This window comes from Gossypium hirsutum, chromosome D10 (assembly GCF_007990345.1).
Source record: "Gossypium hirsutum isolate 1008001.06 chromosome D10, Gossypium_hirsutum_v2.1, whole genome shotgun sequence".
NCBI lineage: Eukaryota > Viridiplantae > Streptophyta > Magnoliopsida > Malvales > Malvaceae > Gossypium > Gossypium hirsutum.
The window spans coordinates 51,466,549-51,480,694 of NC_053446.1; the positions used below are offsets into that span (position 1 = coordinate 51,466,549).

The window sequence follows — 14,146 nt, forward strand, 5'->3', positions numbered from 1 at the left end:
CAGACTTGGTTTTCAACACTGTCCAGTTTCAATTACCATATTTTCCTTATCTTCAAATAGAGATCGCCAGCTTACAGTCTTTTTCAATTTACCTCTAATTTTCCCTTAGTTTCTGGGTTTAATGGATTTCGGGTGTGACAATATATGATGGTTGGTTGTTGGAAATGTTGCTTGGTTAGTTTTTAGTACAGAGAGTAAATTGTAAAAATCAGACTAAATCGAATAGACTTCACAACTTAGAATTGACGCCTAAAGGTGAATATTTAGATAGGTGAGATCGAAAGGAGATCCTATTGAGCACCAGTTTGGTTGTCCCGAGGTAGATTGGTGAGATCGAAAGATACACCAAACTAAATCGTCTAATTTGGTAAAGTGATGACCGAGTGGTAAAATTGAACCAATTAGGAGTTTAAGCTTTTTAGATCCCATATACAATTACTAATTAGCAACACGGAAGTCAATCGACCGCTTGTGTGCCTTGTATTGTTAATCGTAATTTTTTTACTATTTTTTAATTTAGTCCTTTTTAGTGGTAGATATCCCCATTAGTGTAATTAATCTTGATTATTAATTGTCGTAATATAGTATTTAACGAGTAGCGCTAGACTTCTTATTTTCATGCTTGTTTCCATTAGATCACCTAGTCCTGACTCTCTTGGGTTCGATCATTGGAATACTCGTGTGTTCCATTGTAGTACTAAAAATATTACAACTAACCCATCACACATGTAGTATACCATCATATTATTTTTTTTTGTGTTGATTAAATTATTTTTGTAAATAATTAAATTATTTGATCTAACACTTTGGATACTTTTGTTTAGCTTAGGTTTTAAATTCATTGCATATGTAGATTTAGGACCTGTTAGGTTTATTTTTGTGTAGTTAGGTGTTTGGGATGAAAGATTAGGAAATTTAGGGTATTCTACAGTGGCAATGTGACACCCTAAGGTCAGTGTCACGATAAAATAGACAGTGTCAGTGCGAGGCCAAAACAACAACCATCAACAACAATAGAAGGTTTTAAAAAGACTTAAATTTAGATACCCAAATTTATTGAATGCCTTAAGTTAGGGGTTTTGATTTTGGTTTGAGTTAGAAGTTTTGATTACAGTTTTGGTTTCGATTTAGGGTTTCAATTCAAAGGCATTTCGATTGTACAGTAATCTCTCGAGTAACAAAACAATTATGGTAATTCTACAATTTTGTAATATATATAAATATAAAAATTAAAAAAAAATTTGAAAATTAACTAAATATGATGTTTAACTTAATAAAACATAATTTGGTCAACAGTAATTTTAAAATGAAATAAAAAAATGTATTCTATATTTTAGAATTTCCATGACTTTTTGGCTCATTTTAAGCCATCAAAACTCCTTGCTCTTTCAAAAGTTTGATGGTTTTAAGAATATTAATTTAAAGTTCAAATGTAATTATAAAATAATAAAAAATTGTTTCATCAAAAAGAGTAACCAAAATTCTAAGATTTTGGGGCCCAAAACATTGAAAGTCGTCACAACTTGCCCAAATTTTTTACGTTTTCTATTTCAAGTAGACTACTTTCGGAGCCTAGTTCTTTTAACACATAACTCAATTTGTGTAGAAACATACCAATGAAAAGATCACATTTCATACAATAGAAATAATCAAAAGTTTGACTACAATGAGCAAAAATAGATGGTTTTAAAATTCATTAAATTTAGTTACCCAAATCTGTTGAAAGCTTCAAGTTTGGGGCATTGGTTTTGGTTTTAGTTTAGGATTTTGATTTGAGGTTTTGGATTTGATTTTAGTTTGGGGTCTTTATTTTAGTTTCGGTTTGGGGTTGCAGTTTTGGTTCGGGATTTTGATTCCAAGACATTTTGGTGGTGTGATAACCTCTCGAGTAACTAACAAGTACGATAATTTTATAATTTTGTAATATATACAAATATAAAAATTCAACAATTTTTTTAAAATTAATTAAATATGATGTTTAACTTAATAAAACATAATTTGACTAACAATAATATAAACATGAAATAAAATAAAATAAAAATTTGTATTCTACATTTCAAAATTACCATAACTTTTTAGCTAATTTTATGCCTTCAAAAGTCTTTATTTTTTTTCAAAAGTTTGATGGTTTTAAGAATATTAGTTTCAATTTTAAATGAAATTCTAAAACAAGAAATTTTGGTTCATCAAAAAGAGTAACCAAAAGCCTAAGATTTTGGGGCTTAAAACATTGAAAATTGTCACAACTTGCCCAAACTTTCTAAGTTTTCTGTTTCAAGTAGGCTACTTTGGGAGCCTAGTTCTTTTAACACAGAACTGAATTTGTCTAGAAAAGCATACCATTGGAAAGATCACATTCAGTACAATATAAATCATCTAATTTTTTACTAGAATGAGAAACAACTGATGGTTTTAAAAATCCTTAAATTGAGTTACCTAAATTTGTTGAAAGCCTTAATTTTTGGGGTTTTGATTTTAGTTTTAGTTTAGGGTTTCAATTTTGGGTTTTAGATTCAATTTTGGTTTGGGGATTTGATTTCAGTTTTGATTTGGGATTGCGATTTTGGTTTGGGGTTTTTGTAAAAACTCATTTTTAGTGAAATCAAAACAGTGATTTTAGGATCACAAATCCGACACAAAAATATTTATTTTATTATTATTTTAGTGTCTACGGAATATTAGGAAGGTCATATAAAAATTTCGTTAAGAAATTTTATCGTTTGCATGCTTAATTTGGTAAAAACGATTAAATCGTAAAAGATGCAAAACTAGAGTTCTATTAGTTAAATGTACCAAATTGGTATGAAATTATTTGGTTGAGGGATTTATGTGGTAATAAACCATTATTATTATGAGTGGACAAAAATGGACATCTTATTAAGTATTTTAAAGGTTAATTATTTTGTAAATTAATAAATAAATGAAGTAAAATAATGTAAAAGAAGATGATATCTTCTTTGTTGTAAAACACCACCAAAAATACAAGAAAAAAACACCATTTTTGAGCTTTGAACATTCAGTTACATCTCATTGCTTGCATGTAAGTAATTTTTGTCCCGTTTTAATGATTTTTATGTTTTTGAAGTCGTTATAGCTTAATCTAGCTAGCTCGGGGACCAATTCGTAAAACTGTTATAGATTGAGGGTTATGCCATGATTATTCTTGAGTGATATTTATTTTATGTTTGATAATGAATCTTTGTTAAGGAATAAACAAGTTCTGTAAAGTGAATTTTAATGAAATTTGTATTTTGGGATTGATTTGTAAAAATGGAAAAGAATATGTGTTAAATTTATGAAATAAGGATTTCTTTGAGTTGATATAAGTCCTTGATAAACTTGGTTAGTTTGAATGAAGGATTAGAATGTTTAATTTTCATCTTATAAGCCTAAGGATTAGATTGTGAAAAGTTAAAATTCTAGGGGGAAAATAGTAATTTCTCATATAAATGAATTATGGATTAAATTGATATCTAGAAGCACTCAATTGAATGAAATTATTGTTTTAGATGACGAACGAGTTGATGATCACGGAAAAGGGAAGATTTCAGAATAGTTCCTATTTTTTGTAATTTCTACAATATAGTCATGTAAGTTCGTAATTATTATTAATTGTATTGAATATTTGATAATATTTCATTATTTGATTACCTTTTAATTTCATTTAGCTATGTTTAAAGAAATAGAAGCGTAATGTTATTCGGGCTCTGTGCCTAGCAAGCTTTGTGCTAGTGTTATTCGGGCTCTATGCCTAGCAGGCTTTATGTCGGTGTATTGAAAGTTAACATCAAATTAAACATTTGTGGTTAATAATAAATGAAGCTATTATTGAACTTACTAAGCCTTCTTGTGCTTATTAGTTTGATTTAATTTTTATAGGACTTTTGGAATCGTTGCTTTGATTAGAATCGACCTGGAAGCTCACACATTATCATCATGATCTCGGAAGTCATTTTGGTTCTTGCTAGTTGGTTTAATTGGCATGTATTAGGAAAGGTATTTAGTATTTTGATATTTTGTACAGATGTAAATATTGAAAGCTGATATGTTTATGCTTGTTGCTAGTGAATGACATTTGAACTTGTGTGCATAACTAGGTAAACCTTTTGGACCACATATAAGTAGATAATGTACAAATCTTTTTGGTGCAAAGTGTTGGTGCTTGAATAATTCAAATATGTGGTGTGTATTAGCTTAGTTTAAAATGAGTTATGATGATTAATTATGATAAGTTTTTGGACATGTTTAGATGATTTTTGGTTGCACGACATTGAGGTGCCTTGTGGGCATATTGGTTGGATGAATTTTTGGTCTATTGAATTGATTATTTCATGCATGAATTGGTATGTTTTGAGGTCTTGAATGTGGGAACAAAATGGAAATGGCTTGAATTTGGCCAATTTCATGTTCACACTGCCTGAGACACGGATGTGTGTCTTGGCTATATGTCTTGAAAAATTGTATTCTACATTTAGAATTTCCATGACTTTTTGACTCATTTTAAGCCATCAAAACTCTTTGCTTTTCAAAAATTTGATGGTTTTAAGAATGTTAATTTACAGTTCAAATGTAATTCTAAAACAATAAATTTGGTTTGACCAAAAAGAGTAACCAAAAGCCTAAGATGTTAGGGCTCAAAATATTGAAAATCGTCACAACTTGCCCAAACTTTTTAAGTTTTCTGTTTCAAGTAAGCTTTTTTAGGAGCCTAGTTCTTTTGACACATAAGTCAATTTATGTAGAAAACATACCGATGAGAAGATCACATTTCATACAATAGAAATCATCTAAATTTCGAATAGAATGAGCAAAAATAGATGGTTTTAAAAATCCTTACATTGAGTTACCCAAATTTGTTGAAAGTTTTAAGTTTGGGGTTTCAATTTTAGTTTTAGTTTAGGGTTTTAATTTGGGGTTTTAGAGTTTGGTTTGGGGTTTTGATTTTAATTTCAATTTAGTTTCAATTTGGGGTTTTAATTCCAAGAAATTTTGGTTGTGCAATAACCTCTCAAGTAACTAACAAGTATTGTAAATCTACAATTTTGTAATATATATAAATATAAAACTTCAACAAACTTTTTTGAAAATTAATTAAATATGATGTTTAACTTAATAAAATATAACGTGGCCAACAATAATATTGTAATGAAATAAAAAAAAATGTATTTTACATTTAGGAGTTTGCTTGGCTTTTTGGATTATTTTAAGCCATCAAAACTCTTTGTTCTTTAAAAAATTCGATGTTTTTAAGAATATGAATTTAAAATTCAAATGTAATTCTAAAATAATAAATTTTGGTTCACCAAAAAGAGTAACCAAAAGCCTCAAATTTTGGAGCTCAAGACTTTGAAAATCGTTGTAACTTGCCCAAACTTTCTAAGTTTTTTTTGGGTTTTAGGAGCCTTGTTCTTTTAACATAGAATTCAATTTGTCTAGAAAAACATACCAATGGAAAGATCAAATTTCATTCAATATAAATCATTTAAATTTCTATTAGAATGAGCACTAATAGATTATTTTAAAAATCCTTAAATTGAGTTACCCAAATCTGTTGAAAGCCTTAACTTTCGAGTTATGATTTTGGTTTTAGTTTAGGGTTTTGATTTGGGGTTTTATATTTGGTTTTGGATTGAGGTTTTAGTTTCAATTTCAATTTCAGTTTGGGGTTACAATTTTGGGTTCAATTTGGGGTTTTGATTCTAAGACATTTCGATTGTGCGATAACCTCTCAAGTAACTAAATAAATATGAGAATTCTACAAATTTATAATATATATAAATTGTTAACGCCTGTTGTTTCTCCCAAATCATTAAGGGTTCAGAATCTTGAACCTGTGGATGTCGTTCCAATCGTCTTATCCTTGGCACCCCGTAAATCACTCCTTTCACGCTCAAATTTTTGCTCCACCATCATCCATGGCCCGTACGATGTTCCGATCTCTCCCACTTCTCCGATTCCAGCCTCTTTTAGCTTAATAATAGCTTCCTCTTTTCCCCTTTCACAGATTGGATCAATGGGATGCAATAGGGAAAGCTCTTTAACATGCCCGTACTTGTCTCAAGAGAAGCATATCGTTGGGAGGGACACGTACTCCATGGCTTATTGAGGTTGATGACTATCGCCATTCTGGCAAAGCGACCTCAAGTTCTACTATAAGTTTTAAAATCAAAATTTGCAACTTTGCATATCAAGCCTCTAATCGCCTCAAGGATCCCCTTCTTGTACATAAATCTTGGAAGACCCGACAATCTGATCCAAGCCATAACCACGCTCGGGTATGGTTGTAGTGGGGAGAAATCTTTGGTCCATGGCTGAATCGTAGGGTACTGGCCATATATACTCCATGGCCCTTGCGTTAGAACTTTCTCATAGTCATCGAAACACTAAAACTTAACCAAGTAATAGCCGTTTTCAAAATCCATGAGCTGAAATGGTTTTGACAGCTTCCAAAGGCTACTAATCCTATTGTGAATAGCATTGTATCCAATACTTCGACCCAAGAGTTTCAAAACTACATTCGTTTCCATTTCCTTATAAAGGATTTGCTTGATTCTATCAGAAAAATCTATTCTCGGAATCCCGTTAATGGTAGATCTTATCACATCTCCCTCTAATAAAACTAGATCTCTATCTTTACCATCACCAGTGGCCAAATGCTCTTTCACATTTCATGTTATTTTTGTTACAAATTTTGAACTTGCGTTATTTTCAGAAATAATAATTTTTTAGGGTTATTTTTGAAAAAAAGCCCCTTTATTCTCTCCTCTTTTTCTAATATTTTCCTCGTTTCTCCCCACATTTGTTTCCCCCTTCATTCTATCCTCTTTTCCCCTTTGTTTCTTCTCTTTATTTGCATCTTTCTCTTTTGTTTTCTTTGCCGTTTCTGAAGAGAGTTTTCGTGAGAGAGAAACCCTAAGTTTTCTTTGTCGTTTCTGTTTTTTTTTTTGTGATTTTGAAATGCCCTGCTTCATCGGAGACTCCTTTCAGGTATGAATCTTTACTTGAACTTTGTTTTTTTTTTTTGCCTTTTCATCTCTGTTTTAGTTTCAGATCTAAGCTTCTTTATTTGTATTTCAGTGAGTTTTTTGGTTTTCAGCTTTAGAACAAGTTTGGCTTTGCCTTTTCATCTCTGTTGTAGTTTCAGATTTATGCTTCTTTACTTGTATTTTCAGTTGGTTTTTTGGTTTTCAGTTTTTATTTTTCAGCTTTAGAAATCACTGCTTCGTTCCGTCTTTCAAATCTATGGATCTCGGTCTGGTTGTTCTTTTTGTTTGTTTATCGTCTACTGTATGTTGTTCTTTTATTTTTTTGGATCGTTTGTTTCCCTCTGGTTAACATTATAGCTTTTGTGTTATGTTCAATTTGTTTAAAATCTTTGAAATACTGGTTGGGTTTGGTGGTTGGGGTTTATGATTTCGACAAGTACATGAAAGTTTCCGGATGAATGGGCTCGACCTGATATTAAACCCTACACACCAGGGGTAATATTAATATATTGTTAAATCAACTTTCTTTCCTTTTTTTTCATAGTTAATTAATTTGATGTCTGTCTTCTTTCAATGGCTATAAACACACATTGGAAGTAAAACTGTTGATTTGTTATTTGTTCTCAAATACATACTATTTTCTGGTTCGAACATTGATAATAATCTACTTATAATGGATGCTTTTGGAGTTTGAATAAAATGCTTTTATACCTTATTCGAGCTTTTTGAAGATGTCAAAGATGTTTCTCCTTTGATTGAGGACAGGATTAGTGTTGAGTAATTCTTTTTTTTTTTTTTTGTATATCAGTTTTACTTTGCATTAAGATTTTAGTGAAGTTAATCATAGATTCTTCTTTGAGTGCGATTATGATATTTTAATGCTATTAATTGTGTTTCTAAGAACTTTATAAATATTTATAACAAAGATAACCTCGAATCTTAATTGTTTTTTATGACAAAAAGCTCTGCTCTATCTATGCTTCTTAGTGCTTACATGTTAATTACTTAAATTTTTTGTTGTCATTGCAAGAAGATCTTAAAACGTGCCTTGCTGATGAAAAGGCACGATATCAATTTGTAATTCGTGCTGGTACTGATATGGAGGTTCTATGGAATGATGGAAGGCAGTCTAAAACTGAGCCTGTTTACAAACGCAGTGTAAGTGGCTTTGTGAAAGTCTCTCTCTCTTTATATCCATGTGTTATTTTTTTTGCATGGTGGCTAGTGGTGAATCATTTGGGTTTTGGGTTTGGGTTTGGGGTGTAGGGGTTTGGGTTTAGGATTTGAAATTAGATGTATCCTAGTACCTTGGTGACCTGTTCCTTTGTATGATCTTTTGGGTAGAATTTGATCAAAATCATCCTAAAAGAATGAAGCAATCAAAGGATCCATTCGAAGCAGCATTGGAGGAGCAAGAGGAATCGCCACCTAATTCCCCAGTTGGAGAGGATGAGCTGAACAGCCAAACTCCAAATGAACCCCAGAACCAAACCAATGGTGGACACAATTTGCTTGTAGATGATGATGATTACGATGAAATTGGTCCCAACGTAAAAAATTCCTCTCATCCATCATCAACTTCAACTTCTAAGTTGCACTCTACAAGTATTAATGCTAATGTTGCTACTGGAGCCACCACCAAGAACAAAGAATACGATGATGACGAAGAGGAGGAAAACGTGGAAGTTGAGCTTAGCAAGTTCCCTTCTAGTGCTGACCCTACTAAAATGGCCAAGATGCAGTGAGTTTCTTTTTTTTTTTTAACCTTCTTTTTCCTTATTTTTTGTTCTAATTTTCAGATATTTATGTATTAGGTGAAATGCCATGTTTTTAGTGTTTTAAAGGATCAAGTATAAATATTTCAAGGTTAAATTTTGCTATTAGTCCTTGTACTTTGCAAAAGTTGTATATTTAGTTCCTGTACTTTAATTTGACCAAATTTAGTCTCTGTACTTTCCGAAATTTGAAATTTTAGTCCTAGCCCTAACAGTAGCAGTTAAATCTATTTGGTTAAATTCAATTACTAGTCCTGTACTATGCGTACAATTATAGATTTAGTCCATATTTTCCAATTGGATCATTCTAAGTCTTTATATTTATCAACTTTCAAAATTTCAATCATAATGCAAAAGATTGTCATTAATCCATTAACTGCTTTTTTAATTAGTAATGTGAAAAGATGGTAATGTTTACTGCATCAAATTTGGGAAATAGCAAAACTTAATGAATTTAGTAGTTATCATTTGGGTGAGGATTGAAATTTTAAATTTTAAAATATACAGGGATTAAATTTACAACTTCCACAAAGTACAGGGACTAATGGCAGAATTTAACCATATTTCAAAATATGATCCCTTGCTCTATACATCTATTGCCTTTCTCTAATATAGGAGGTATCTGCCTAGAGCTGTTAAAATTTTTTCTTCTTTGCAGAGCCATTTTATCTCAATTCACAGAGGATCAGATGAGTAGATATGAATCATTTAGGAGATCTGCGCTTCAAAGGTCTAATATGAGAAGGGTGAGCTTCTTGGACAGCTTCTTTGGGTAGTCTTTCTCTAGGAATATTATTATATACATGGTGGATTTATAATTATTTGTTGCCTCTTTGACTTGTTTTAATTTGATCTGCATGGGAGTGATAGTTAACTCAAAATTTTGTGTATTATTGATGAATATACTTGAGATTCTTTGGTGCATATGTACTGTCACTACAGCTCCAACCCATTTATGCATTTCAGTATTGCAAAACATGATTTGATAATACATCGACTTTAAGTTTGTTCTGGGTATATGCAGTTGTTGGTAAGCATAACTGGAAGCCAGAAAATTTCTTTACCAATGACCATTGTCGTGTGTGGTATAGCGAAAATGTTCGTCGGTGAGCTCGTTGAGAAAGGTACATGCACTTTCCTCTTATAGCAGTAGTGTTGAGATTTCATTTCCAGAAAGCAAGTCAGTTTGATTGAAGAGAACAAAAAGAGTGAAACTGGTATAAGTATCATGGAAACCCTTGTATTAAGAGTCAAATTACATCGTGCCCCCTCTATTAAAAAAGGGGCAAATTAGTCCCTGTACGTTAGATCAAAAAGCAAATTTCTATTGTTAAAAACTGGTGCTTGTATGTTAGAATGAGATACAAATGGCATGTCATGTGTAACTGTTTGGTTATTTTGTCAGCCATGTCAGTTTTTAATAGTAAAAATGAATGAAATTTTTAATAGAAAGGACCAGTTTGCTCCTTAATCTAATGTATAAGGACTAATCGGCTTTTTTTTTTAAGTAAATGGGGTGAAATGCAATCTGTCTCCTAGTACAAGGGCTTCCATGGTGTACTTTTACCAATGAAACCTTGCATATGGAGGAATGCTTGTAAATGCACCAAATATTATGATCAAATATTTATGGCTTGGTGCTAAGAAGTTCATTTATCAAGACTTTAAGCTTTTGAGTTTATTTTTCCATTATTTTGGTGGTTTGTAGCTAGAATAGTCATGACAGAGAGAAAAGAATCCAGACCAATCAGGCCTTGCCACATTAGAGAAGCTTATAGAAGATTGAAGCTTGAAGGCAAAGTGCCTAAGAGATCAGTGCAAAGGCTGTTTCGCTAAGCGGATCAAGAAACAAGCTTGCTCATCGTTTATCAGGTCTTTTTACATGGTTTGCACATTTGACTTGTTAAAATAATTTCTTTTGAACCTTATGTTACCTTTCATCCTATTTTCATTTCAATGTAGAGGTAGGTAGATCCCTGTAGGCCATAAATCAATGTATATTTTGTGTTTGTGTTAGGCTTGGGATGTTTTTATCAAGTACAAAATCTTAAGTACAACAATCACTTTGTGAAAAGTGACTGATCTTCCGCCTGACTTCATTTGTGAGCTTCGACGAGTGAAATTTATGGAAATTACAGTTGCTTATGATTTCAATTCAATGCACCGGCGGTCGGATGTTAACATGCTTTTATTAATATTTGTGAGATGATGGTCAATAAAGGCAGAAGAAAGATGATTGTTCTTTAGTAGAACTACCGGAAATGTGATTGTTATATATGAATGCATCTGGTCTTAGTATAGGGATTAGCATGAAATTTCATAGCTCCTTAATCTTGGCTGGTATTTTGTACATACTGCATTTGGTCTTAAGATATATAAATGTGTATTAAATTCCGAATTTATTTATTTTCTTTTTACAGATTTGGTCCATTGTTGATGGTTCTTCCTTAGAAGGACAGTATATTTTTACGGAGACATTCAGCCCTCTATCAAAAAAATCATGTACTTGTTAGTAAATTGGAATAAATACTCAAGGTAACAGCATTAATTATTTCTGTTAATAAATTATCTAAAGTAAATTGATGATTTAGTTTTTATATTATTGAAAAAAAAATAGCAAACACGAGAAATGAATGTGATAGTAGTTATTTACAGTTGTAAAAGTTGAAGAATTGAAGATAAATATGGTCGTGAAAAATATTTTGTCCATTGGTTGAAGTTGAAGAAATTAGAAAAAAGGAAAAATTCAAAAACATTATAATATTTTAAATTTATAAACTTCAAAAAAATAAATATTTTCGTAATTTTTGAGTGTTCACAAAAGGTTATTTAAAGAACTTTTTCTGTTTTTCCTTTTTTAATGTTTGAGTTTATATATAGTTTTAAAAAACTTGATTAGAATTTTTTTTCAAAATTATGAAAATAATTATTAGTTTCTTTTTGAAAATTTAACATATTTTATAATTTTTATGAATATTTTTTTTCTAGTTTTTCATTTTTAATAATTTGAACAAATTGTCTATTTAAATGTGGTCATATTTTTCATATTTGCATTTAATTTTTCTTTTTAGTTAATATTGCTTCAATTATTCTTATTTATTGAATTTCAAATATTGAACATACTAGATTGACTCATGGCCCTATAAATTCTACGAAAGTCATAAATACTCAAAAATATGTAGGAAAAAAAGAAAATTTTAATAAATACAAATGAATTATAATAGAAACACAAACATTCATTTTATAAAAATTAAATTAAATATTTAAATTAATTTAAACCCAATCCAATTGGTTTTGTGCCAGTTCAATCTTCCTCTATTTTTTTAGCATTGGTTAAATTTGTTAAACCACCGATTCTTAATTCAGTTGGTTCAGCTGTTCAATCAAATTTGGTTCTAACAACCATCATGTTTACTCTCTATTTCATTTTTTGGTCAACAAAGTTTTTGATGTTAGAAATGTGAAAAATCTGTAATAAAACATTTAGTGTCTAGAGCTTAAGGTCTAGGGTTGAGGTTTAAGGTTTATGGTTTATTGTTCTCGAAATAGATCATATAATAAGATTTGGATAGAAAATCATACATTTTGTTAACATAAACATAGTGGTTCAAGAAACTTACTTGCACACTTAACTCGATTTTTATGAAATAGGGGCAAAATCATATATTTCAAAAATAATGCAAATCATTGAAGGTTTAGTTTTCAAGGATTTAAAAATTGAAGAAACATTGACTCATTTAACTGAGTAACCAAATCGAGACTTGAGCAACGAATACGTAAATATCCTAGAAGCCCAAAGTTTACGAAAGGCATTTACAAGTAAGAACGTAATTGCCAAATAAACTTAAAGAGTTATAATTGTTACTGGTGATTTCAAGGTATTTCGGTTGTGTGGCAACCACCCAAATAACTAAACAAGTACGGTAACTTTACAATTTTTTAATATATATAAATATAAAAATTTAACAAAAAAATTTGAAAATAAATTTATTATTGTGTTTAACTTAATAAAATATAATTTCGCTAGCACTAATATTAAAATGAAATAAAAAAATTGTATTCTATATTTCAGAATTTCCATAACTTTTTGGCTCATTTTAAGTCATCAAAACTCTATGCTCTTTCAATTTTTTGGTGGTTTTAAGAAAATTAATTAAAGGTTCAAATGTAATTCTATATCATGAAATTTTGTTTCAACAAAACAAGTAACTAAAAACCTAAGATTTTGGGCTTAAAACTTTGTAAGTCGTCACAACTTGTCCAGAAAATTTGGGTTTTCAATTTCAAGTAGGTTCCTTTGGAAGCTTAGTTTTTTTAACACATAACTAAATTTAGCTAGAAAAACATACCCAATATAAAGATCACATTTTATACTATATAAATCACCTAAAGTTCGATTAGAATGAGCAATAATAGATGGTTTTACAATGCCTCAAATTTAGTTGCCCAAATTTGTTAAAAACCTAGGAAAGGAAATTTAAAAAATTGTTTAGTGTCTAGGGCTTAGGGCTTCGGGTCTACGGCTTAGGGTTTAAGTTTGGGTATAGGGTTTAAGTTTAGAGTTTACGGTTTACGGTTCTTAAAATAGATCATATACTAAAATTCAGATAGGCAAACATACATATTGTTAACAAAAACATAGTGATTCAAGAACCTTACTTGCACGCTTAACCTAATTTTCATGAAATACGAGAAAAATCATATATTACAAATATAATGCAAATCATTCAAGGTTGTGTTTTCAAGGATTTAAAAATCAAAGAAATATCGCAATACAGTATGATAGCTTTTTCCATACCAGGAACAACTTCAAGATCCATGAGGAAATTTCGAAGCTATATTGCTTCTTTGGTAACATCAGAAGCAGCCACATATTCGAACTCCATAGAAGAGTTAACAGTACAAGTTTGCTTTACACTTCTCCACACAATGGACCTACCACCTAGGACAAAAACATAGCCCGATGTTGATTTCCTTGAATCCTAACATGTTTGGAAGTTAAATTAGTATATTTGATAAGAGTGAGGTCTCCTCTGGAATACACAAGCATATAATCCCCTGTTCTTTGTAAATACTTGAATATATGCTTAACTACTTGCCAGTGCCTTGGTCCTGGATTCGCCTAATATCGACTTATCAACTTCACTGCAAAAAAAAATATATGGGCATGTGCATAACATAACATACATGTGACTTCCTATTGCCAAAGCATAAGGAACCCTTCTCATGTTCTCTCTTCTTTCATTGTCTTAGGATAGTCCTCTAAAGAGAGATGAAATCCAATGAGTAGAATGTTATCGGCATATAGAACGAGAAATACCACCTTTCCATTCCTCAAATGTTTGTAAACACAAGATTCATCTACATTTTTCTCAAATCCAAAAG

The 14,146-nt window shown here is 30.8% G+C and overlaps 1 protein-coding gene across 16 annotated transcripts; it reads left to right on the forward strand.

Annotated features, from left to right (window-relative positions):
- The first annotated feature begins 5,333 nt into the window (after nt 1–5,333).
- LOC121202914 (transcription initiation factor TFIID subunit 11) lies at nt 5,334–11,351 on the forward strand. Of its 16 annotated transcripts, XM_041102097.1 has the most exons (8): nt 5,776–5,922; nt 6,005–6,987; nt 8,020–8,144; nt 8,331–8,727; nt 9,420–9,507; nt 9,786–9,885; nt 10,470–10,646; nt 11,182–11,351. In XM_041102097.1, the coding sequence occupies exons 4-7, from the start codon at nt 8,357–8,359 to the stop codon at nt 10,595–10,597; spliced, it is 687 nt and encodes a 228-aa protein (XP_040958031.1). In that variant the 5' UTR covers nt 5,776–5,922; nt 6,005–6,987; nt 8,020–8,144; nt 8,331–8,356; the 3' UTR covers nt 10,598–10,646; nt 11,182–11,351. The 16 variants fall into 16 exon arrangements, with proteins under 16 accessions (XP_040958033.1, XP_040958026.1, XP_040958028.1 ...); XM_041102092.1 differs by having other exon boundaries at nt 5,591–6,987; XM_041102094.1 differs by having other exon boundaries at nt 5,591–6,987; nt 10,470–10,633; nt 10,779–11,351.
- Nucleotides 11,352–14,146: the final 2,795 nt, after the last annotated feature.